The sequence below is a fragment of the Staurois parvus genome, unplaced genomic scaffold, assembly GCF_062004578.1.
Source record: "Staurois parvus isolate SC_StPar_1 unplaced genomic scaffold, SC_StPar_1.0 ptg000818l, whole genome shotgun sequence".
In the NCBI taxonomy this organism is placed as follows: Eukaryota; Metazoa; Chordata; class Amphibia; order Anura; family Ranidae; genus Staurois; species Staurois parvus.
This window is the reverse complement of record NW_028318614.1, coordinates 9,848,217-9,874,878: the sequence shown is the minus strand read 5'-3', so window position 1 is coordinate 9,874,878 and position 26,662 is coordinate 9,848,217. Positions and strand designations below refer to the sequence as shown.

At 40.6% G+C, this 26,662-nt stretch overlaps 1 protein-coding gene across 4 annotated transcripts in view; it reads right to left on the bottom strand.

Annotated features, from left to right (window-relative positions):
* SYT7 (synaptotagmin 7) overlaps positions 1 to 26,662 on the bottom strand; it is a 529,323-nt gene that overhangs the window by 117,638 nt on the left and 385,023 nt on the right. For 3 of the 4 annotated variants that reach the window (XM_089655043.1, XM_089655044.1, XM_089655045.1), the window contains one exon: positions 14,982 to 15,104. The exons of the other annotated variant lie outside the window; for it this stretch is intronic. In XM_089655043.1, coding sequence (XP_089511169.1) covers positions 14,982 to 15,104 — 123 coding nt within the window. The remainder of the gene's footprint in view (positions 1 to 14,981; positions 15,105 to 26,662) is intronic. 4 annotated transcript variants of the gene reach the window in all.

Below are 26,662 nucleotides of genomic sequence, written 5' to 3'. Positions count from 1 at the left end.
TGTTAGTTTATCCTTAATGGGCTGTAGAATCCAGACATTAGAAAAAGCTTGCTTAATAAGGCAGTTCAGAAAGTAATAATGATGTGCAGAATATGGTAACCAAGCAACCAATCACTTTTCACCTTTTATCAGCTTACAGCAGTCATAACACTGAGAGATGATTGCCTATAGGTGGTCATGGATTACCATACTTTGAACATTTATTTACTTTCCTAAAGTGATTGTAAAGTTTTTTTTATATAAAAAGTTATAATTACCTGCCCTGTGAAATGTTTTTTTCTGGGGTCCCCCTGCCAGTGCTCTCCTCTTCTCCCATTTCCCCCATAGCAAGCTGCTTGCTATGGGGGTGCTTGTGCGGGCTTGATCCAAAGCTAAGTTGTGTTTGTCTACGGACACACACAGAGATGCTCGGTCCTGCTGCTCACTCCCTCTTCATAGGATTTGACTGACAGCAGCAGGAGCCAATGGCTCCCACTGCTGCCAAGTCTCCTGTGAGAAGAGAGAAAGGGGAAAAGAGCTGCTGCAGATGTGCACAGCGCCAGTTTGAGACTGAGCTCAGGTAACTGTTTAAGGGGTAATTGGCAGGAGCAACTATTGAAAGGTTTTTACCTAAACGCAGAGAATGCATTACGGAAAAAAAAAACCTTTTTGCCTTTATAACCACTTTGAAGTGAACCTATGTGGACAGAAATATAGGTGCTGTCATTGACAACTTTATTTTGAATGGTGTAAGCTGCAGGGACTGTTATCCTGATGCTGTTTTACTACCAAGTTGGTGACTCTAAAACAGAAAATGAATGTGTCAGCCCTAGAACCTGCAACATAAAAAAACAAACAATTATAGCCCATGTTTCTAACCTCTCAGTGGAACTTCACTCTCGCAATTAAAATTTACTATTATTAGTTCTTATGCTGCTAGCATTAGTAAGTAGATAGGAAAGTATATCATATTTATTTGTTTTTAAACATTTTCTTTAATTTCTTCAGTTGCTTCCTTTTTTTCCATGCCTAGGCAAATGAGGTCATACATCCCAAGAGTCTTAGAAATGGGAGGAGGGGTTTTCTCAGCTAAGCACACACTCCTGCCTGCATGCCTGTGCTAAGGGCAGATGGATGCCAGGAAGTTACTGCTACATTATTCATCTGGTCTTACTCAAGATGGCCATGGCCAGAAATGCTAGGAGGTGTTTTTTCAAAGTGATTTCTCAGCAAAATAAAGCATGGAGACATGGGTGGATGGGTATGTTTGCTTTGAATATTAAAATTAATTAAATAGTGTTTTTGGGTTTGTGGTGCTCAGATGCACTAATTTCATTTTAAAAATAGAACTCCATTGTTGAGTAAATTATGTAAGTGCTAACAGGGGTTAAAGATGAATTCTCGAACAAGCAAATATCATCTAACTACAAGCGTTGTGTATTATTCCTTGAATCTTGGTAAGCTTTGTGTATTTTTTCCAGATCTGTACATCCAGTGTAAAACTTTGCCTCTGTGCTGGAGTTTTTTATGATAAGGACCAGTCACTGCTGCTCTCTGTCCTTGTGCAAGGTGACTGGTCTTGTCCTTATCCCTTCTGTATTTTTCTGTTGGCAGCCTGTCGGTCCCTTCCCAGAGCTCTGCTCTCTACACAGGTGTATACAGTCATGATGTCACTGCTACTTTTACAAAGTTAATGCCTGGGTTTTCAAAGGGATTTAATGCACACAAATTGGACTTATATGTTTTTTGGCTACTAAGAAATGTATGTAAATGAAACGTTTTGTGCCCAGAGTTCAGCTTTAAAGTTGAGCTCCAGGTTTCCCACCCACCTGACTCCCCCTTTCCTGTTTTTTTTAAGCCCCTACACATACTTTTTATCATTAAGTTTTCTTGCCAGTCCTGTGAATTAATTTCCAGCTCTCCTTCTTTCAGCAGTAGTGGAGGGGTGGCCATTTTTCCAGGATGAGCGGCACTCACATAATGAGGTGGGAGCCCAGTCTGCATGATGATGTGCCCTTGAGAGGCATGTACATAACAGGCAGGGTCACAGAAAACTGGCAGAACGACAAAGTGTTGTGATGGAGTAAATTGTTGTAGTAAATACTTTTTTGTATATATAGGGAGATGAACCCACAGGGAAAAATTAGTTAATTTAAAAAAAAAATAAAAATTAAGCTGGAGTTCTATTCTAAATCGTTCTGCACCATGACAGCAAAATCTTCCATGTAGCTGGGGCCTTCACATGAAGTCAAGCAGGTGCATTTGTTTGCCATGTTGAGTTAGTGGTTAATAGTGATTGAATTGGAAGCCCCTTTAATATGCTGCAAGAAACAGCAAAGTAATCCATTGCCATAAAATGTAACAATGTAGTGCTAGTGAGTAATCTCTGTGTTCCTGTCATATGTGCAGTAAAAGCACCCCTGTGGCCTATGGGGAAATTCAATGAGGTGTTGTATCGGCAGATGCAGTGCCCACATGACATCAGCCTTGCAGTGATTTGATTTCCATTGTTTTTTTGTAGTTGATTGCTCCCATCTACATTTATGTGACCAGGAGAGGGTGATCACCACACATCTCTGTACTAAGCACATGCAGAGCTGTACTGGAAATAAAAAACACCTGCCTGATATCGATTGAAAGCTTTAGATAAGGAGGTTTTTCATTTTTTTTAACTATTTAGGCAGCCTTTACACTGTTAAATTAAGGTGTGTAAAAAAATGCACATTTTACCATGTTACTAACTAATTTCCCCTTTCCACACAGCACAGAAAACAGATACAGCAGCTCCCAGCAGAGTGAGGGAAGTCCTCCCAGGTCTTCCTTTGGCTGTGTCATATGAAACGCCAGGAGAAGCCTTGGACTTCAGTTGGCTCTATTGCTGCTCTGATCTGAGGTTTGAGAATTGGGGTCAGGAGCTGATTTCATGGTGGAGTCACAATCTACTCTTTACAAGACCGCCTCTAAGGGTCATTAGAGACTGTAGAAAGTCTACTTTTGCATTCTGGCAGATTCTGTATTCTAAATTTGCAGGAAATAGAAGGATTCATAAGGCACAGCACTGTGTGTTGCTACAATGCAAGAAGCAAAGCTTGCATATGTCATGAGTGAATATATAACTTCAAAGTATACACAGAAACATTATATAGCTATCTATATTCTGAGTCATGCACATCTTCAATAGCTGGGCCTAAAGTATCAAAACATGTAACGTCAAAGTGGTTTATGCTTATTGGAAAATCAGTGGGGACAAGTGGATAAACTGCAGGGTAAAGAGAAAGGCAATGGCCATGTTCTGTATATCATCATTGTGTTGCGTAGGGAGACATCTATTCATTGTGTTCACTGCAATTGCATCTGTTTTTGTTATTCCTTTCAACAAGAATAGGAAGCGTCTTGTTAAAAAGGGAGAATAGGGAGTGTTTTGTTAATAAAGATTTCCATAGACCACTGGAGACCTATTTTAGCTTCCTGAAGAACATCAGTGAAGGTCTCCTCCTTTCTTTTTTTGATACACATATGCTTGTAAGTCTATTTATCATTTGTTAAAGTTATGGCATATCTAGATTGCATTTCAATGTATTTGAAGGATAAGTTCAGGGTGTAAAATGTAACATGTTATAATTGGATTGACCCCTGCTTACCCACTTCAATTTTTTTTGCAAAACGCGGTCACGCAGGGCTCCACCCACCCGGCCACTCATTCATAGTCCCACGTAACTCAATCACAGTCCTTTGTAAATGAGAAAACGACAAGTCCCTATCACCTTAGCAGTTGTTCTCAATAAACTACCACGGTGCTTGCCAGCTCTAAAAAGGTATATCAAAGCATTTTAGAAGTGATGTAGTAATAGTATAACAATGCATATTTGATCAGTATATTTGAAACTGGTAATGGAATCTTAAACAGAAATACATTTCATATATTACAGTTCTCATGTAGCCACAGAGTTGACAGAATCGCATAATGTCTATCTTGGTTTGATTATACTGCTTTTTGTGATATAACCAAACACAGAGACTGTAACCCTATGCACTCTGCAGGTCAGATGTCAACGTGACCTTAGTAAGGGTAATGAAAATGAGGCAATAGGAACGAACATCGATTCCATGATCTCATGCATCAAATTCCACAATCAGGCAAAGGATTGGAGTAAAGGAGTTACAGCTTCAGCTTAATCCTTTGACGCTTCATGCAGAAAATCTCCCAGGATTACAAGCAGGTTTGGTCAACCATGCACATTAATAAGCAATTAGCAGTGGAGCTGCAAATAGAATTTAACTCTTTTAGATCTGAACTAAAATTCTGAGGCTGCAAGAAAGCGCTATCACACTTGTTGGAAGAGCCAGAATTTAAAGAAGATGTGAATTTTTGGTAAGAGCAATCCTGGCCAGCTGCCAATGAATCTCATAACCTTACAGCATATGAATAGCCAACAAAGATCAGAGGAGATGCTTGGTGACATTTTCATCTATAAAGTGGCATGATTTGTTTAGTGGAAGCAGTATCACTGGCAGCCAAATCAGAATACCATAAAGATTACACCTCCCACAGTATGATGTTCATATTAAAACACAATATATTGCAATGAATTCCAAAGGCAGATAACAGTAGCTGCTAAAACAGTTTACAAATTGTGAACTAACATACAAACATAGGGGAGTGATGGCAGAAAAAGAGAAAGTAGTCTGCAAAGTATGCCTTTTTTACATTAGTGGGGGTTTTTTTACTAACTTTTTTGTCTAAATTTATACCAACGTTTATCTCAAGTATGTTTAGAATCACTTACTGCTGATTAATGCACTAACTGGTGGAATTCTGCTCTAAGCATCTATAACTCCTGTAAAATAATACTTTAGATTTGAACTTTCCTCCTGCTAGTTTGATTCATATCCATACTGTATCTAGCATGTAGCATTGTGTAAATGAATTAAAGTGGTACTAAAGCCTAACATTTTTATCATAACAATTACTCTGGGAAAGCACGGTGGTTAGCACTTCTGCCTAGCAACATTAAGGTCATTGGTTCAAATCCCAACCATGGCACTACCCGCCTGACGTTTGTATGTTGTGCCGTGTGGGTTTCCTACCGCACTCCAAAGACATGCTGGTAGGTTAACTGGCTCCTGTCAAACTTGGCCCAGGTATGTGTATGTATGAATATGAGTTAGAGACCTTAGATTGTAAGCTCCTTGAGGGCAGGGAATAATGTAAATACACAATATATATGTGTAAAGTTTTGCATAAATTGATGGTGCTATATAAATACCTACAATTAATAATTCTCTACATTAAGGTAAAAAACGCCCCACTACCTACCCCCATCCCTAAACACTTACCTGGCTCCATGTTACCACTCCAGTGCTGGTTCAAGCACCACTCTTTGCACTTCCTAATTCAGGAGAAACTGAGGCCATAGGCTCCTGTTGCTGTCAGTCAAACTCATGTGAAGAGTGAGCAGTGGCCTGCCTTACTGGAGGAGCTGTGTATGTCTATGGACAGGCTCAGAACCCAATCAGATTGCATACGCCTGGGTGTCTCCTTAGCACCTGACTTACTACAGGAGGCACCTGAAGGGTGGAGGTGGCGGAAGGAACTGATAGAAGAGGAGGAAAGCGACCTTTCTATGCAATATCATTGCACAGAGCAATTAAATACAACCTCTCTTTTATTTAAAACAATTGCCATTTAGTATAACTTTACGTATCAGTGATAATGTGTCATCGATGCTTATAGGCTTAGGGAACTTTCACCCTTCAATATAAATTTCATACAAGATCAATATAAAGGATACGTTCACCTTTTGACCAAAAATAATAAATGCACCCTTTTTGCAGTTAAAAATATGTGCATTTATTATTTTTTGTTGCAGGAGCCTGTAAAGCATTGCACCAGCGCTCAACAGATTGCTGGTGCCATGCAGGTCTCCTGCTGACCTTTCAGTATATCTGCTTGCCCATACGGAATGAATGGGCAAGCAGATATACTGACAGGAAGATTCAATGAACTACAAGCCAACAGCTGCTAAAGCTGTGAGTAGTTCATTCCTTCCCAGAACACTGTGAACGAGTGATGCGACAAGTGTGAGTGGAGCCCCACATGGCCACGCTCTTTTTAAAAAGCAACAGCTATTATGAAATGTGAGCTAATCCTATAAAGTGTATGTCCAGTCAAAAGTGATTTTTCAGTAGACCAGGGAAAACACAAATTCCTGTCAGCTTTTTATTTTTGTCTGTGTACCTTTGAGGAAATACTTTTCCTCAATTCCTCTCTACTGAAACCATCATCGCAAAGGCAGTATGTAGGGGGAGAATCTCTCTAACAGAGTCCCACATACAGTGCCTTGCAAAAGTATTCACACCCTTGAAATTTTTCACATTTTGGCATGTTACAACCAAAAACGTAAATGTATTTTATTGGGATTTTGTGTGATAGACCAACACAAAGTGGAACATAATTGTGAAGTGGAAGGAAAATGATAAATGCTTTTCAAAATGTTTTACAAATAAATATCCAAAAAGTGTGGCATCCATCTGTATTCAGCCTCCTTTACTCTGATACCCCTGACTAAAATCTTGTGGAACCAATTGCCTTAAGAAGTCACCTCATTAATAAATAGTCCACCTGTGTGTAATTTAATCTCAGTATTAAGACAGGTGTTCTGTGAAGGCATCAGAGGTTTGTTAGAGAACATTAGTGAACAAACAGCATCATGAAGGCCAAGGAACACAGCAGACAGGTCAGGGATAAAGTTGTGGAGAAGTTTAAAGCAGGGTTGGGTCATACAAAAATTTCTCAAGCTTTGAACATCTCAGGGAGCACTGTTCAATCCATCATCCGAAAATGGAAAGTGTATGGCACAACTGTAAACATGGCCGTCCACCTAAACTGACAGGCCAGGCAAGGAGAGCATTAATCAGAGAAGCAGAAAAGAGGCCCATGGTAACTCTAGAGGAGCTGCAGAGATCCACAGCTCAGGTGGGAGAATTTGTCCGCAGGACAACTATTAGTCGTGTACTCCACAAATCTGGCCTTTATGGAAGAGTGGCAAGAAGAAAACCATTGTTGAAAGAAAGCCATATGAAGTTCTGTTTGCAGTTTGTGATAGGCTATTTGGGGGACAAGGCAAACATGTGGAAGAAAATGCTCTAGTCAAATGAGACCAAAATTGAACTTTTTAAACTACAAGCAAAACGCTATGTGTGGTGTAAAACTAACACTGCACATCACCATGAACACAAAATCCCCACCGTGAAACGTGGTGGCAGCATCATGCTGTGAGGATGCTTTTCTTCAGCAGGATAGGGAAGCTGGACAGAGTTGATGGGAAGATGGATATAGCCAAATACAGGGCAATCTTAGAAGAAAACCTGTTAAGAGTCTGCAAAAGACTTGAGACTGGGGCGGAAGTTCACCTTCCAACAGGACAACAACTCTCAACATAAAGCTAGAGCTACAATGGAATGGTTTAGATCAAAGCATCTGCATGTGTTAGAATGGCCAAGTCAAAGTCCAGATCTAAAACCAATTGAGAATGTTTGGCAAGACTTGAAAATTGCTGTTCACAGATGCTCTCCAACCAATCTGACAGAGCTTGAGCTATTTTGAAAAGCTATATTGGACTCTTTCACTCTCTAGATGTGGAAAGCTGGTAGAGACATAACATAAAAGTCTTGCAGCTGTAATTGCAGCGAAAGGTGGTTCTATAAAGTGTTGACTCGAGAAGGGGGGGGGTGGTGAATACAAATGCACGCCACACTTATATTTATATGTAAAAAAATTTGAAAACCATTTATCATTTTCCTTCCACATCACAATTATGTGCCACTTTGTGTTGGTTTATCACATAAAATCCCAATAAAATACATTTACATTTTTGTAACATGACAAAATGTGAAAAAGTTCAGGTATGAACACTTTTTCAAGGCACTGTAGTCCAATGGGGGTTCTAATCTTTCCTCCTTTTATCTAAATCCAAACAAATAGGTTTCAGATTGCTTTAAAATTTTACAGATAAAAATAAAATCTCTAATCAATAATGTAAACACGGTGATAGAGGTTGCATCTGTGGATAGGCCAAGTATGGATCCTAAGGGACCTGAACTGTGACTACTAGGATCTATATTGAAGGAGATTCTGTTACTGTCAGAAACCTTTGTAAATCACCTCTTTCTATGTAATACATTTTCAATACATTTATGCTAAAACCTCCATTTGTCAGTAGTGATGATTCTCCACCAGCGCCCGCAGGATAATGACATTGTGGTGGAAATGCGGATGCTCATTCATTGTGATGATGTCACCTCATATGTGGGCCATTTAACCTTCCTTTAATGAAGCAAAGGAATTTCACAGTATATACGCAGGAGGAGAAGCAAGGGGTATAGCCACCACCAAGCTGAATAGTGATGGAAGAGGCCTGCAGTAAGGAATTGGAGCTCTTCATGTGTTACTAATATGGTGGCTGACCTTTTCAGAGATAGTAGCTGTGGGTAGAGGTCATTGTCAGCATCCCTATATACAAAAGACATACAAGAAGATATAGAAACTAGGGAAAAACTGGAACCAATGACATTGCACAGATAATAATGTTATGTCTAATAAAGTCATCAGAGCCCAGTTATCTCCATAGCTGGTCTTGCTACAGCAGAAAATCCTTAAAGTATAACTAAAAGCAAAACTTTGCTTTACTTTTGAATAGAATGGAGAAGGATTAGTCTTTTAGTGTTGTCTGTAGCCCCGTTAGGGAGATTCACCCTCTCTATTTGTCCCAGATTTTGGGTTATCAACAGCACAGAAACAGAGGGAAGATTTTTCAAAGGGGACACTAGTTCTGGACACCCTGGGGCTAACAAGGGATTGTACAATTTTGGATGGATTTCCTCTCATTTTTTTGTCTATGGGACAGGACGTGAAGGGAAATCTTCCCAATGGGACACAGATGGTAAAAAGACAAGGTTTACAACCTGTTCTTTATCGGGAATTTAAAAAAAAGGTTTGCCTTTAGTGCTTTTTTTATGAACTTTATGAGTCCCATTTCTTGTTAGTCTCTCCAATGAGAAAAGCTTTTATTGTTCAATAGCGTCCAGTAAGATTAATGTCTGCTCTGAAAAAGTATACTTAGGGAAAAGTCTTTGTTTTTTAATTCTGACTAATGACTGTTCACAATACATGTTTATATTAGAGAAAATCAGTTTAAAAGATAATATGTCAGCTTTTCTGTTTGCGACAACCTTTTCTTTTTTGATCAGTTTGGGTATTCCACACTGTACAAGTGTAGGCAATACATTGTTAGTAGGGTCAAAATTTCAAAATTCCATATGCTATTCTAAATATAACAAGGTGTTTGAATCCTTATTAATGGAGATGTCAAAACATCATCAGCAGATATTGAATCTCTGGGAAGAATTAACACCCACATTTGGTTGGGGAATCGAGACTCAAGTACGTCATTTATTTCCCCCTTGCCGACTCCAGATTGAGATTCTTTTTATCTGTTTTAATTTTGGAAGATATGTGTGACAGACTGCAGTTCAATGACAGCATAAATGTGTTAATATATGTAGTGAGGTATAGGAAGAATAAAAATAACCTCAGAGTGAAAATTGGACCACTTAATTAACACAGTGCTCTGAGAAGCATTTTCAGCCACATGTCTGCTTTTCTTTTCACACCTCCCAGCTAAAGAGAATTTAACTAGAAAGCTCCCACTGACTGGGTCCTGGTGTCTGCAATGTTATTTTTCAGGGCCGGGACAGGCCTACCTTCTGACCTCTGAATTGCAATTACTGACACTTGGCGGGATGTGCGGGAGCTTAGAAAGCCTTTCAATTCACAAGCATCTTTATAGTGGACCTATTGTCTATATTTAATAGCTTGTTGTAAAATACAATCGCAGTACGGTACCTCAGCAGTTAGAAATATTTTCTTGTCGTGTTGGGGTCTTGGATGTAACTACAACTAGGTCTCTACCTGCATGCTTTCCCTACACGACCCCTCCAAAAACAAGAGGATGTCACTTGAAAATCTGTTATTTATCTATAATGCATTAATGATATACTTTATGTGATGTCAGGAATTTACTGATGCAGATTTGTAAAGTTACTGATCGGTCTGCTATAAATAGACTTTTGGATTACTGGAAACAAATTGGGGTTGATTTACAAAACTTGAGAGTGCAAAATCTGGAGCAGCTCTGCATAGAAACCAATCAGCTTCCAGTTTTTTAGTCAAAGCTTAATTGAACAAGCTGAAGTTAGAAGCTGATTGGCTATCATACCCAGCTGCATCAGATTTTGTACTTTCCGGTTTTAGAAAATCAACCCCATCGAGTATAGTCAGAACTGTTTATGTAGACAGAAGTTTGAGATGTAGCAGCAGAAACAATTATGACATCACTGATTCAGGCTAAGCTACCTTGGCAGTTTTCAGCCAGGCTAGAAACTGATTCTGAAAGTGGCTGGCCCACATAAAACAATTAAACTAAATGGTGTAAATCTCATGGCAGATCAAGCTGCAAGTTACTATGTATAATTGTAAAAAGTCAAAATCATACGCAGATCATCATGGTTCCCTCAGGTAGCAATAGTTTGCTTGATTTGTTCAACTGTTGTACATAGAGAAGCCGATGGTACACAGTTCTCCAACTGATCGGGCATCAGTTTTCAATCGTTCTGTAACGTAGCTAAGTACTGTTCCACTCGCAAGGCACTTAAAGAAGAACAGCAGTTGAAAAGGCAAGCAGAACCTAAAATGTGAAATCACTAAATAACTCCAGTTTATACTTTACCATCTTCGGTAAAGCAGCACGTTTTTTATAGGACCTTGCACCACTAAAAGTTTAGGGTCTCTAGGCATCCACTTTATTACCTTTATGCTAACAGACCTCATATAGAGAGAAATTGGAACTCCTATTGCAGCCTAGGAGCAGAGGTTTTTATTTTTTCTAATTCAGATCAATTGAGCTATGGCAAGTTTGAGAAGGAGTGGCCACATCCAAATTATTTTTTTTTTACACAAATTGCCTTTCTGATACTACACTGTGGTTACGTACCTTTTACATTTAGAAAACTCATAGTAATCATTGCATGTGCCACGTCAGGCCCACTACTCATTTTACTCAAAGACATCTGTTATATGATGGAATCATATTCTATTGCTATTTAAAAAACAATTAAATGAAGCCTGTAAAGATAAGAACACTGTAAATACCCACCCATCATATTTACTGTGCTGCTGAACTACACTGTCATTAACAGATAAACTTGCTAAATAATCTTCAGCATCCACCACATTTCTGATTTTGTTGAATGTCTGGTACCCTGCTGTGCTCTGTGGTTCCTTCCACTCGCTCCTACCTCAATATAGTATTAGGCTTGGAACTGCATGCCTAGCATAAGTGGAGGGCCTGCATGACTGAGTTTGCTGTGCAAGCTGGAGGGCCTGCATGACTGAGTTTGCTGTGCAAGCTGGAGGGCCTGCATGACTGAGTTTGCTGTGCAAGCTGGAGGGCCTGCATGACTGAGTTTGCTGTGCAAGCTGGAGGGCCTGCATGACTGAGTTTGCTGTGCAGGCTACAGTTAGGCAGTTGAAAAAGGTTTACTTTTAAAATAGGGAAATACCTTAGTTACCTTAGTTAGCTTAGCTCAGACACTGGATAACCAAGGGGGGTAGTGTAGGTCCTGGGTGTGGCAGCTGGGGGTTAGCAGAAGGGAGGAGTTGCTAGTGGGTACTTGACAGCGAGGAAGATACTTGCCTGCCCGCCCTCCCTTTACCTTTTGTGTTTTTTTGCACGGGTTTGCTCTTTTGTTGCCTTTCCTCGGGAAAGGGGGGGGGGCAGTTGGTGATGCAGGGTGTTTGTTTGGGGGATTTTTTTGCCAGGGTTTTGTTTTTGACTCTGTCATAGCAGCAGACTGGGGTCCTAGGTTTTTGAAGGTGGACATGGTAAAAAAAATAGGTAGAATTTAATGGCTTGGGCCAATCTCGGTAAGGGTGTATCCTCCTGACCAACTGACATCAGGAAAGGGCAATGGGTTCCACCAGGTGTAAAAGCTGGTAATGAATTGTCCCCAGTCAGTGTAACTGCGGCCCGGGGCCTGTCTTGATGGGTGTGATGGGTGTGTGGTGGGGGATTAAACCATAGAGCTCAGCAAGAGAAGCAGACATTCAGAAATCCTGGATGTGGTGTATACAGAAGACTTTTTGACAAATTTCTTTCACTGAGGTTGATTACTAAAGGCAAATTAGACTTTGCACTTTGCAAGTGCAGTTGCTCCAGAGTTTAGAGTTTTTTGAGGGGAAGCTCTGCAAATTTTCATCATTCAATCATGTGCAAGCAAAAACGCTATTTTTTTTTTTCTTGCAGGTGATTGGGTATTATTTGCAAAGTGAAGCTTTACCACATTTACTCGGCTCTGGAGCAACTGAACTTCAGGAGTGCAACTGCACTTGCAAAGTGCACAGTCTATTTGCCTTTAGTAAAATCAACCCCTTTGAGTTTAGCAGCATTGACAATGAGATAGGTAAGTGTTAGATCTTTCTTTGCTTTCTGGGCTTTTTCACTATTATTTTTTATTTATGATAGAACTTTGGCTTTGCTATTTAGTGAATCACTGTGATATAATAGAACAAGTATATGGACTGAGAGATCTGACTTCACTGGATGCAGGTTTGCCCCAGTTCAGTGCCTTATCATGTAGGGAAATAATGGTAAGTATAATATCTCAGGAGCTTGGCAGAAGTCAGAAATGGCAGTTCCCACACTTATATCCTTACAAGTTCTCTTTAACCACCTCCCTCCCGCCATATAGTAATATGACGGATGCAAGTTGTTTCACTTGTTCTGGGAGGACGACATATCAGGGAGCGCGCAGCGGATCACCGATCATGGAAAGAGCCGAAGATGTCAGCTCGGTCATGTGATCAGCTGTGTCCAATCACAGCTGATCACATGTAAACAGGGAAATGCCGGTTATCGGCATTTCTCTCCTCTCGAGCTGTCACGCTGGCAGCTCGTGAGGAGAGGAGAGCCGGTAATCGGCTTTCCGCGGAGGGGACATGTACACTGATCATCAGAGCACTGATGATCAGTGTAGCCCCAGCAGTGAGACCTGTCAGTGTCCATCAGTGCCTTGTGTCAGTGCCCATCAGTGCCACATCAATGCCACATATCAGTGCCTACCAGTGCACATCAATGCCACATATCAGTGCCCATTTGAGCTGCCTTTCAGTGTCACCCATCAGTGCCACCTATCAATGCCAATCAGTGCCACCTATCAGTGCCAGTTCGTGCTGCCTATCAGTGCGCATCAGTGCCGCCTATCAGTGCCTGCCAGTGCCACCTAACAGTGCCAGTCAGTGCCGCCTAACAGTGCCAGTCAGTGCCGCCTAACAGTGCCATATATCAGTGCCATGTATCAGTGCTGCCTTTCAGTGCCCATCAGTGATGCCTGTCAATGCCCATCGGTGCCACCTACCAGTGCCTCCTCATCAGTGCAGCCTATCAGTGCCCATCACTGCAGCCTCATTAGCGCACATCAGTGAAGGAGAAAAATCACTTATTTACAAAATGTTATAACAAAAACTAATTTTCAGTGGTTTTTGGTTTGTTTAAGAAAAAATACAAAACCCAGAGTTGATTAAATACCACCAAAAGAAAGCTCTATCTGTCACGAACACAAATCATAAAAATGTCATATGGGTACAATGTTGCATGACCGCGCAATTGTCATTCAAAGTGCTGAAAGCTGAAAATTGGCCTGGGCAGGAAGGGGGTATAAGTGCCCTGTAGGTGAGTGGTTAAAGACCAAAGGTATACAGAAATATTGCACAAGGTGTGGAGCTCTAGAGCAGTAAGCATCAGCTTGCTGCTCAAGATGTTCAATATAAGTAATATCTTTCACTTGGACTGGAAGCCTACCTCAATTATGTACTGTTCTAATAAATGAATCCATTTAAACATACATTAATCATTTTCTTCCACATACATTAGTTAGTAATTTTGGTTTACTGGACCTTTAATGAATGCAAACATCATTAACTTATCTTCTATCAGTTACATAAAAGCCTGAACCTACTTAGGGGTATGGTTAAATGAAATGCATCACACAGACTAAAGTCAGTAGGACATCTTAAGGGACTGACCCACGCAATATGATGTCTGCAGTACCTGTCACTTCTCCTCTAATTATGTGTGTCTGTTATATTGACTTGCTAGTTATTCAAGTAATTAAAAATCATTTATGAGGTTCCAGTAATGGTGGTTGGGGTGAAAGGATACAGATGCTCATTATTCTGTATCAGTAATTGGTATAGGACTTGGATATAACCTAGCTATGATATATACAGTATGTTATTAATACAGTTCAGTAAAGTTTATCAGCAATGCACTCAGACACACACAGACAGACTCACTCAAGCCTCTGCCCTTAAGTAATGGTGACAGAAAGTGTGATGTAGGGAGTATAAACAAGATGGACATCTGTTTAGGTACGTAAGGCTGGCCATAGACAAGCAAACTTTAAAAAGATTAGATGACAATTTAAGGATTTTAAAATGCATGTGAATAGTACTGCAGAATTCAAACTACAAAAAAACAGTTATTGATGACAGACAGAAATGGTGAATATTGCTTAAAATTATTTTCCAACGTTAGGAAAATCATTCCTTACAGATGATCAATTTTGAGTAACACTAACAGCATCACACAGAGCAATCACAGTCTAAAAGGTATCTGCTACTTTAAAAACAACTGAAAGAAAAGACCAATTACCATAAAATTGCACCAATTGCATAAAATGAATGCAAAATATACTTATATTGTTCTGACACTCTCATTTTGAAAAATAATTTGCATAAATATTTCTTATATTTTCAAAACACACTGGTCAGATATTTATCAAATCTTCAAAAGAATTGGCCTGTCTATGGCAAACCTAATATCCGTTTTTTCCACAATTAGCACACAACCTTCATATAAGGAGGGCACATTTGTGCTCCCCCCTACCTCTTTTCACCCTGAGTATTCTGGTTCTGTTGAGACCCATTGGTTTGTAGATCAGGAATATTGGCAAAGTCGTCCTGCTCGGAGAGGCCCAGCACCAAAGACAGCACCACCATGCGGCCTTCCCTGCCCATAGTCCAGGGGGGTGATAGATAGGAAGAGGAAAGAAAGAAGACAAAAGAATCAGAGAAGGAAGAGTAATTTATAAAGCAATAAGCAATCTAAGAAAGCAGATCATTTTCTTTATAGAAACAGAAGCATAAGAAACAAACAATTATGCGGGTAAGAAATGTGGCATGCAAAGGCAAAAAACATCAAATTACGATTGCACTAAATCAATTTTACATGTATTGTTATCTTTATTTTAGCAGATTCAGGAAAGAACAGTCAGCTTAGCTCAGACATTTTACATAGCAACCATTTGCCCTTCCCTGTCCCTTTGGAATTGTTGCAATTTTGTTCCGCTGAGATGAGCTCCAGAGGCAAACTGAACATCTCCCATCCAAACTGGCTGAATGGTGAAATTCTGCTGGAATGGCCTGGGACTAGGTAGATGGAGGTCTAAGCTGGTCTGCTAAGCCTGCCATGGCATGATCCCCATGTTGAACAGGAGCTAGGACATGCGATCCTCATTTCAATTAAGTTTTTTTTTCGTAAGTTTTAATATGATTGTATGGTAATAACACCTCTTTGCTTGACCATGTATATCAAAATTCTCTATTGTAAATTTGGTCACTTTTGTTATTGCCCATTTAATTTGTTCCCATCCCTATGTGAATTCTTTACCTTTTTTCCTATTTCCTATCTCATTCTTCTTGACTAAATCTGATCATCAACATCAACCGGTGACTGGAAGTTTGAAAATAATTCCACCATGGAATAGTGTCCTGATAGACCAAAATTTACAAAGACATGCATACAGTACATGTTTCACCTGAGTGTACATTACTTTTTGCTCATGGGCAGCTCCAATGTCAACCTTCTTGAATGGGAACAATAGCTATAAGGTAAAAGTGATCATTGCCTGACAGTGGCAAAATGGTCATGAATGAGCAACAATCGCTTATTGTCAATGGCATGTTTAATTTCTGGTCCTTAGTACTGCCGCCCTTTCCCTTATCTTTTAATGTTTTGCTTCTGCTCTTACAGCTCCTTCCTCCTTTCTTATCATATGTGATATATGTATCTGTATTCCTCTGTATCCTATGCTATTACCTTAACCTCTATTATTTTTTTCTACTTAGATTATTATGCCTTGCAAGCATATCCATTCTGCCATACATCCTCCCACCTCTCCAACACATCTAGTCATCTATACAGCCTTTCACCTTTTCATCCAGTGTTTTCTCTATCCAATACTAAACTCAATCTAATTACCTTTATGTGCAACGCCCCTCTCATATCTGTCCTTGTCTCTTGGTATAGAGTATAATCTGAGCTCTGTACCATTATGATTCCATCACAAATTTTACAGAATACATATAGTCCTTCTCCCAGCCTTGCACATAAACATTGTATTAATCATGAATTATTTCTGGGCCATAAATGAAATACCTACTGACTACATAGAATATGACATTCACATTTTACTGCAGGGATTTGCAATAACATGAAAATGGTAATTCACTGGATGAAGGTTTGACCTACTTTTGCCTTGACTTTAACCATTTGTATTTCAGCTGGCAAGCATGGTAGAAAACTGTGCCTAAAATCCAGTGGTGTCTAAGGAAAGGTTCTTTGATATGTAAGACACTATCTGAGTGGGGAGACCTAGAAACCTCCAGTAATAGAGGAAAATAGAATAAATAAAAGAAAACTGAGAAATGTGGTGCTGGACAAGCATGAATTGTGAGAACCACATCGGCTACAGGAGCACCAAACTGGCAGTCCCATTGACCTCTCCAGCTGGTGGAACGTTCTACAGGCCTTTATGGTGGGTGATTGAAGGCCAAAAAAAATGCTTATTTCTGACCAGTTATGACAGACCACAGTATCTACATCTTCAGTCTACAGCAGTAGATACATTTTGGTTGGTCTCATCATAAGATAGGATAGGTAAGACCACCAGACCCTGATGTCTAGTTTCAGGCCGTATATTCAAAACATAGGATGGACCTAGCCTGGGAATGGATTCTCAGGTACAGTTATATGTCTTAACATTACTGTATAAGTGACAATGGTGACAAAGTTACAAGTTGACAAAGAGTTACATAATTGTTCCCATTTTTAAACACACATTTTCCATCATATATTATTCCATGAAGTCAAGCTGACAACCAGAGGTAAAAAAGCATCCAAACAAAAGGATAAGACAAGTTCCTATCCTGGTAAATGCTGACCGTATAAATGGATTTTGACGGTCACAGGGCATGGGTTTATGTTCTGTCCTTCCTACTGACAACGTATGAGGCGCTGTTATTTTAATCTACTACAAGAAAGGATTAATTAACCTTATGATCAAACTGTGCAGAGCTTGAAATATGATTTTTCAGATTAGTCAGACATGCGGCACACTTGCTATAGAGCCTGCGAGACGTGTTGGAGCCACTCCTGAATTAACCCTTTTTGCATTCGGATGATGAAATAGGAGATGAGACAGTTCCTGAGTATAAGATAAAAACATGCAATGCTTATTGTTCCCCTGCCAGATGGAGCAGCAATAGTCAGCAGACTCTCTGAAAAGAAGTACCTATATACTGTATCTTCTGTAGCTATTTTAAAACAGTTGTATGACATAATTTTTATTTTTAGCTACTTGCAGCCTTAGAAATAACAATGAAAAGGGAACAATGCACTTGGAAAGTGTCAGACTTCTAAATCCAGGGAAAAAACATTCACTAGAGCATTCCCACATTCTGCAGTCTTTCTCAAGACTGAGGACTCCAAAGTTATAGGAATTAAAAACAACAAATATATTTACAATAAGTCTATAAAAGAAAATAACGCATTTATAGAGGTGAACAACCAAAAAGGTTCCACTCAGGTCAAAGCTGATTTAAGACATAAGTTAACTGGAAGAAATTATATTTGTAGATTTAGTCTTTATTATTGAAAAGTGTGTGGGAGCTTCTTGATTTGAATATTATCCTACTTGAAATGGGATGTCACTTGCCTTTTTAGTTCAACAATGACTTCTTTTTTTTTTTAGAACTTCAACTCCCAGTTTCTACTTCCAAAAGGTTAAAGGTGAATCCAATTTTAGTGGGTTAAGCACTCTTTGAACGTATGGATTACATTGTAAGTGTCATCTCTACTGAGGAGACTGCTGTGGGTTTGGGCTGATATCCAATTGACAACAGCTAACACATTGAGCCTGGGTTCACACTGATGTGGTGTGGAATTCGCACCAGTATCTGTGCAAATTCTGCACCGCATCATAATTGCACTCCGTTCATGCGAACCGCTGCGAGTGTGTATGTTAACCTCCCTGGCGGTATGATTATTTCAGATTTTTGGTGCTGAAAGCGGTACCATTTTTTTGCATGGAAATATGTATTTTTTTAATTGTAGGCCTGTAATATTTAGGAATAACTCACTGAAATCTGTCCTAACAAGAGTCTAGTAAACATCCCGGGTATGATAAAATTTGAAACACAAAATCATAAATTATAATTTATTAAATAATCATAAAAATAATATAAAAATAATAAAAAATTTAATTCAATAATATAATCAAACCAAAAACACTGAAATTTGAAATATAGCGCCAAGTTCGCACATCGCTGAGCTCAGTCGCAAAATCGTTTTCAGTGTCTGATGATGAATTTCCCCACGAATCATTATCACTCAATTCTGCAAGTGGTTCTGATTTACTATCACTGTTCTCTAGCTGATCTAAACCGCTTTTGACCTAAAGGGACACTTTTTGGACGCCATGGACGTTTCTCAGTTTCCAGGCAGAAAGAACAGACAAAATGCAGGCAGGGCACAGGACAAAGCACTAGGGACAAAATGTATGTGAAATTGGTTGAGACAGCAATGTTTTACTATGTAAAATGTAAAAAAAAAAAAATGACATTTTTTAAAATTTTTAAATTTCCCGCCGCTGGCGGCGGCGCCCGTACGTCCCGACGTCACAGGGACAGGACACAGAAGCCGGATGCCGGCATCGGCCGGAGGAGATGGCTGGGGACGCTGCAGGGGACACATCGTGGGAGCGCAGGGTAAGGTAAGTGAAGAACACATGCCGGAGCAGTGCCGCATGGTATTCCCGAGTGTAGCTCGGCGTTACCGCTCTTGGTACTGAAATGTTACCCCGAGCTACACTCGGGAATACCGCTAAGGAGGTTAAGTTAACAACACCCTGAAATCGGTTTGCAAAACGCAGTGCAATGTGCAGAATCAGATCGCATGGGTGTGAATACCCATGCAATCCAATTCTAGTGGGGACCAAAAAAAGGGTCCTGCACCTTTTTGGTGCAGGTGCAGTGCATTTTGAGCCATGCAACATGTATGGCTCAAATCCCATTGCACAGAATTCGCATGTGATTTGCACATGTGCCGCACTGCAGAAGTGTGAACCTGGGCTGAAAGTTTATTGGCAGAGAAGTACCATAATCAATATACAAGACAGATGTTCAGACAGAGTTGTATAGGTATTAGGTCAAGGCAGATGATGGACAATCCTTTCACTGACCAGAAGGTGGGACAGGCAGCAGTCAGTTAAATAGTAAGTACCAAAGAATCCAGTTTGTAAAACAAACCACTGTTGCAATAACAGGGACTTACAGCACTGTAAGAAGAATTTGTATGACCTGTTATATGCCAGAACAGGTATGATCAAGAGCGCTTATCTGCATTTCCTAAATTTAGCCAGCAGATGGCACAGGCCCATGCTTTGTAAAATTGTTCCTCGATTTCAGGAGATAGAAGCCAATGTTGGAGCCAGCTGCATGTATGGGTGCATCCCACTGGACATAAGATGAATCAATTGGTTCTCAACCAGCTATTAGCTTTGCAAGCCTTCACTTGAAACATAAGATCTTCCTTCAGGTCCATAACCATCCTAATCCAGAAACTATAGCACACAGAGACTCTAGAGCTTAGAGCAAAGATGATTATACCCGAAGAATTACTCATGTAGGAAGTTTTGTTGCGCCTGAATACCTGCATGTAGATGTGTCTGATCTGTTGAGAATTACACAGTTTAGGCAATTCATGTAATCATAATTCACAAACAATACAATTTTCTACAAACTGGGTAAAGCTACATAATATTTGACTGTTTTCTCCAGGCCCAAATAACATCACAAAAAAGGTATTTAAAGGATAAGTTCACCTTTGGGAACACATTACATGTTCCACCCATTTTTAGATCCCCCCTCCCTGTGACAGCAGTATAGGGAGAAGTTCCCTGTACTAGCTGTCAGTTTTTAAAATCAGCATGGCTGCATTCACAGAGTTCTGTGAATGAATGAACTACAAGTCCCCACAGTCTTAGCAGCTGTTGGTTTGTAGTTCTCAATGAACTACCATGGTGCTGTGGAGTGCTGTGGTAGTTCATTGATTCTTCCTGTCAGTATATCTGCTTGCCCATACATCCCGCACAGGCAAGCAAATAGATTGACAGGTCAGTAGGAGATCTGCATGGCACCAGTGATTGATTTCTGGTGCAATGCTTTACAGGCTCCTGCAACAAAAAATAATAAATGCACATTTTTTTTACCTGCAAAAAATGTGCATTTATTATTTTTTGTCAAAAGGTGAACTTATTCTTTAAATCTAAACTACAGCTTTACCATCAATCTTGCACAGTTGTACAGGCCCCTCTTCTGTACCATGGAACACTGTTAGCAGCTTACAGTGTGCATTCGAAGCTGCAGCATGTCAGATAGAGTTCTTCTCATTTCCTAGCTGGAAGACATCTAGAATCAATTAACCTTTTTTCTTCCCCAGCCCAACTGTCCCTGTCGTGTAGTGTGCCTGTTTTATTCAATATCTGAAGTTCTTTTTCATAGTTTTAACCTGAAAATCTTTTCAGTTACAGCTTTTTTGTTTTCTTGGAGCAGAGTAATAACACTAGGCCACTGCTTTCAATGGAAAAGTGGCACAGTCACCCACTGTGCACGGGTGCAAGTTGTAGTGTCAACACACAGTGGGGGAGATTTACTAATATTGGAGTACTCAGAATCTGGTGCAGCTGTCCATGGTAGCCAATCAGCTTGTTCAATTCAGCTTTGACAATAAAACCTGACAGCTGATTAGTTTCTATGCAGAGATGCCCCAGATTTTGCATGCTCAAGTTTTAGTAAATCACCCCTACTGTGTCTGCAGTCATTAGCTTGGCCAATGCCTCCAACACCATTCTGTAATGCTTGGTGGGCAGGAAGCAATTAAACTTGGAAAAAAAGAGTAACTTAATTTCTGCTTTCAAAAGCTGGGAGCAAGCAGGCTCTTTATTGCGGAAGAGACAGACAAAAAAAAAACTACCTGCTTGCTCACAGTCTTCTTTGGAATGTACACTGAGCTGAACAAGCACAGCTCAGTTTACATTCTGCCACAGTGCAGCTCGACACCTGGAGGAAGTTGAGTAGAAGAAGCCAGCACCAGCGAGGGGTTTCTTTAAATCCTTGACTATGCAATGACATCACCAGGTCATCTCCACCCACGTCCCAGCTCTGTAGACAGAAGCTATGCTATAGAGGTCAAGAACTGGTAAACAGCAGATTTATATTGAAATCTAAAATCCAGCCTTATCACCTCATTTACTAAGCTCTGGTGCAGCTGACTTGCAAACTGCACAGTTTGTTTGCCTTTAGTAAGTCAACCCCTGTGAGTTTCTCATGGTGTACATTAGAAGCTTCAACGCGTCACATACAGTCTGTCTCATTTTCTGGATGGAGGACATCAAGCATATAGCTCCTTCCTTCCCAGCCATAAAGGAGAAGTATAGCTAAAGCTTTTTTGGCTGTACTTCTATGTATCACAGGAGTGCCATTCGTTCGGCACTCCTGTGACCCGTTTTCAGCTGACAGTGGGCTAAAGTCTGCTGTCAGCTGACATCACAGAGCTGGTCTAGGCTCTGAGAAGATTCAGCTATATGGTCAGGATCAACCCATAACCCTGGACCAGCACCTGGCTCAGCCTCTCAGTGATCCGCCAAGAGCCTGAGCCAGCTCCTCACTCCCCTCCACAGCCCAGAGCTCCAGTGAGAGCTGGAGGAGCAGAGCAGAGAATGGAGACTGACAGTCCTAGGTCTCTGCTCAATCCAATGCTGCATCAGCCCCCCGCCAGCTCTGCACAGAGAACTGAGCGATCAAATACCACAGAGCTGGTGTGCAGAGCTGGGGGGGGGCAGATGCAGCATTGGATTGATGCTGCATTCACCTAGGGAAGTATACAGTACATGGTTTTCCTCTTTCATTCATAGCATTACAGTCCTTTCGATCAAGGAGGCACAGCATCACATCTGGGAGTTATCTGGGGCGGTCTTTATGCAAATACAGCCTGCCTAGGAAACCTACAACTTCAGACTAACACCCAACCATTTTATTATTTGCATAACTCCTTCCAAAAGACAGCCCACTGCTTGCATCAGGGCTGAGGGCTTTTGAGAGGAGTACTGAAGCAGTGTGTAGCAATGTTTTCAGGAAGCTACATATAGCACCCTGCCAACCCCTCCCACCAGCCATGATTTTACTGCATTGCATAGAGAACCACAGAGGTCCAGAGGCATGTTGATGGGGGCGAGGGTTGTATGTGTAAGTATGCATATTTTTGCACATTTACATTGGTAGAGTGTAGACCAATGTAAGTATGCATGTGTCATACCTGTGGAATCCCTGTGGAACCTGGAGATCACTGTAGAAGGCACTGCTACTACAGTGATTGCCACTGGCATCTGGGTCCCCTGCCCTGCTACTTAGTGAACACAGGAGGTTACCCAATTGACAATAGTGCCATTTTTAGAACACTTTTCATTTTCACAATAAATGCAAAGTGTTCTCTGATTGGACTAGGCGGAGTGGGGGTGACATGATAATCTTTACCTTGTCCAATCAGATGACTATTTGCATTTATTGTGAAAATGCAAAGTGCTCTCTGAATGGTGCCCATGCCAAACAAGATACTTCCTGTGTTCACTAAGTAGCAGGGCAGCTGCTCAGCACGGGACCCATAAGCTAAGGGCAATCAATGTAGTAGTGGTACCTGCTACAGTGATTTCCACCTTCCATGAGGATCCCACAGGTATGACACATGCAAGCTGGACCAATGTAACTATGCAAAAATAAGCATAACCTTTCTTCATCTTTAAACCTCAGGTTTAAGTACCTAGCCATTTTGGAGTATTAGCCATTCATGTTCATTGTATAAACTACATTGTTCCCAGATGAAATCCTGAAACAAATCAAATTGATATAATTTGCCTAATGTCAAGAAAAGACTACTTACCACTTTGGCTCCACTTAGTTCCCGGATAAGCTAAGCAACAAAACCTGAAACTGTTGACCAATATGCTACCCAAGTGTTCTTGGCTTTGTCTCTATACAGATTACCAGTAACCAACACCTCCCTAGGTAGACCAGCAGAAGTGACTGCCACATTGGCACACAAAGTCACAACTGAGCACAAGCCTAAATGCAGTTTATCTATAATACTGAGTTTTGGTGGGAGCTACCACGGTTGCCAAAAATATAAGATAAATACCTTGAACACTTTGCAACCCATCAAACAATAATGTCCCAGGGATACATTGTTACACATAATATTGTCTCAGAAAACCACAAAATCTTATATGCCTTCATATGTCACAGCTCCACACCTAAAATATACAGTATAAATCCCTTCACATTTTAAATACTGCTTTCCGGTAATTTTTCACGAAAAAAAGTCCTGATATCATTGATATAGAATAATAATAACGCAGATAAGGAATTGTGCAAATTGTCAATAAAGCAAATTGGGAACTTTTTCGGGGACTAACATATCCATGGAAAAATATTCAATCAAAAGAATTGTCTCTGGAAATCAGGTACACTGGGCAACCATGCCAGCCACCAGACACTGAAGTGTTAATTAATGTCTTTCCGATGGTTTTACAGCCGTTTCATTATTGAATTTGGCCATGTGAAACAAATCTTTAAATGTGTGTGATTTTCCAAACAAGAGAAAATGTTTGTGTCCAGAACGACTTTAATGAATAAACCAGACTGGTGCTTAAAATTGATTGAGTTCATAGGCCACTAGCAACAAGCTCCCGGCTCGTTTGGATTTACATTTATCTGAAAATGGCTACAGTCATTCAATCAGCTGATTAGAGAATAAAGAGTATTAACTCTGTAGTGCCAATTGAGAAATAGAGAACGGCGAGGCTCGATCTGTGCTTCATAAGAAAGGCTGTCCATTTAGTTCAGGTCCATACTAAACAAGTGCAAACATGACATATGCTTCTGAAGAATAACCTCCTTCCCCAGAGTACTTGTTTTCTATGGATCTCAAATAAATAAATATGTTGCCTCTCGCTTTGTATTGCATCTTAGCTTAAAGTGTTTTTTTTCCACTTGAAGTAAGATTTGAGAAAACCCCACTAAATGTTTGTTATGTGTTCCCATTCACATCCAAGCCTAAACATTTTATATATATATTATAATATTATATATATATATATATATATATATATATATATATAGAGGAACACTTTGAAAACACATCAGATCTCAACGGGGGAAAATATCATGCTGGATATCCATACTGATATGGACTGCGTAATGTGTTAGGAATGTAGGGATGCCCCATCGTTACATAGAAATTAAAATGATCAACCTACAGGGGACTGATTTCAAAGACACCCCTAAAATCAAAGTGAAAAAATGATGCAGAAGGCTTGTCCATTTTACTGAAACTTCATTGCAGCAGCTCAAAATGGTACTTAGTAATATGTATGGCCCCCCAAGTGCTTGTATGCATGCCTGACAATGTCGGGGCATGCTCCTAATGAGACGATGGATGGTGTCCTGGGATATTTCCTCTCAGATCTGGACCAGGGCATCACTGAGCTCATGGACAATCTGAGGTGCAACTGGCGGCATCGGATGGACTGAAAAATGATATCCCAGAGGTGTTCTATTGGATTAGGTCAGGTGAGCATGGGGGACATTCAATGGTATCAATTCCTTCATCCTCCAGAAACTGCCTGCATACTCTCGCCATATGAGGCTGGGATTGTCATGCACCAGGAGGAACCCAGGACCCACTACACCAGTGTAGTGTCTGATAATGGGTCAAGGATTTCAATGGCAGTCAGGGTGCCACTGTCTATTCTGTAGAGGTCTGAGCGTCCCTCCATGGATATGCCTCCCCAGACCATCACTGACCCACCAACAAAACAGTCATGCTGAACGATGTTACAGGCAGCATAACTTTCTCCACGGCTTCTCCAGACCCTTTTACGTCTGTCACATGTGCTCAGGGTAAACCTGCTCTCATCTGTGAAAAGCACAGGGCGCCAGTGACGGAACTGTCAATTCTGTTGTTCAATGGCAAATGCCAATCGAACTTTATAGTGCCGGACAGTGGGCACAGGGCCCACTAGAGGACGGCGGGCCCTTACGCCACCCTCAAGAAGTCTGTTGCTGATTGTTTGGTCAGAGAAATTCACACCAGTGGCCTGCTGGAGGTCATTTTGTAGGGCTCTGGCAGTGCTCTTCCTGTTCCTCCTTGCACAAAGGAACAGATACCAGTCCTGCTGACGGGTTAAGGACCTTCTAAGGCCCTGTCCAGCTCTCCTAGAGTAACTGCCTTTCTCCTGGAATCTCCTCCATGCTCTTTAGACTGTGCTGGGAGACATAGAAAACCTTCTGGCAATGGCATGTATTGATGTGCCATCCTTAAGGAGTTGGACTGCCTGTGCAACCTCTGTAGGGTCCAGGTATCGCCTCATGCTACCAGTAGTGACACTAGCCAAATGCAAAGCTAGTAAAAAACAGTCAGAAAATATGAGTAGGAAACAAATGTCAGTGGACTCCACCTGTAAAACCATTCTTGTTTTGGGGGTCGTCTCATTGTTGCCCATCTAGTGCACCTGTTGTTAATTTCATTAACACCAAAGCAGCTGAAACTGATTACTAATTCCTTTAATTGTTTTGAGCAGTGTATTTAAATAATTCTTACTTTAGATCTTTTCTCATGAGAATGTGTCATGGCTGACTGCAATGTTAGAGTAAGCCTGCTCCATGTCTGTCCTCTTTAACATGCAATGCAAGAAGTCTGGCCTACAAACCACTAACCCTTTGCTAGGATAGTCTGGGGTTGATTTACTAAAACTAGATACACAAAATCTGGTGAAGCTGTGCATGGGAGCCAATCAGCTTCAAACTTCAATTACGTTTTGACAAAAAAAATGGAATCTGATTGGTGAGCTGCACCAGAGTATGCAGTCTATAGTTTTAGCAAATCAACCCCACAGTGTTCAAATCTAGTTTCAACTGGCAATGAAGATCTGCCTGCACAGTACAGACAGGGTACGGTAATTATGGCAAACACAGCTGCCCAGGCCCCTCATAAGCAAAGAGAATTTTATTCAATGGTTCCTTGCTGAAGGGTCCAGAATAGAGCATCTAAAAAAGTAAGCAGTAATTTTTATTTTTTAAGTTTTGCCATGTGAATGAGGACATGCAACAAAGAAGTTATCACAATTTTGCTGCAAAAGGGGAAATGCACTTTAAGTCTTACTGGTCTGTTTATCA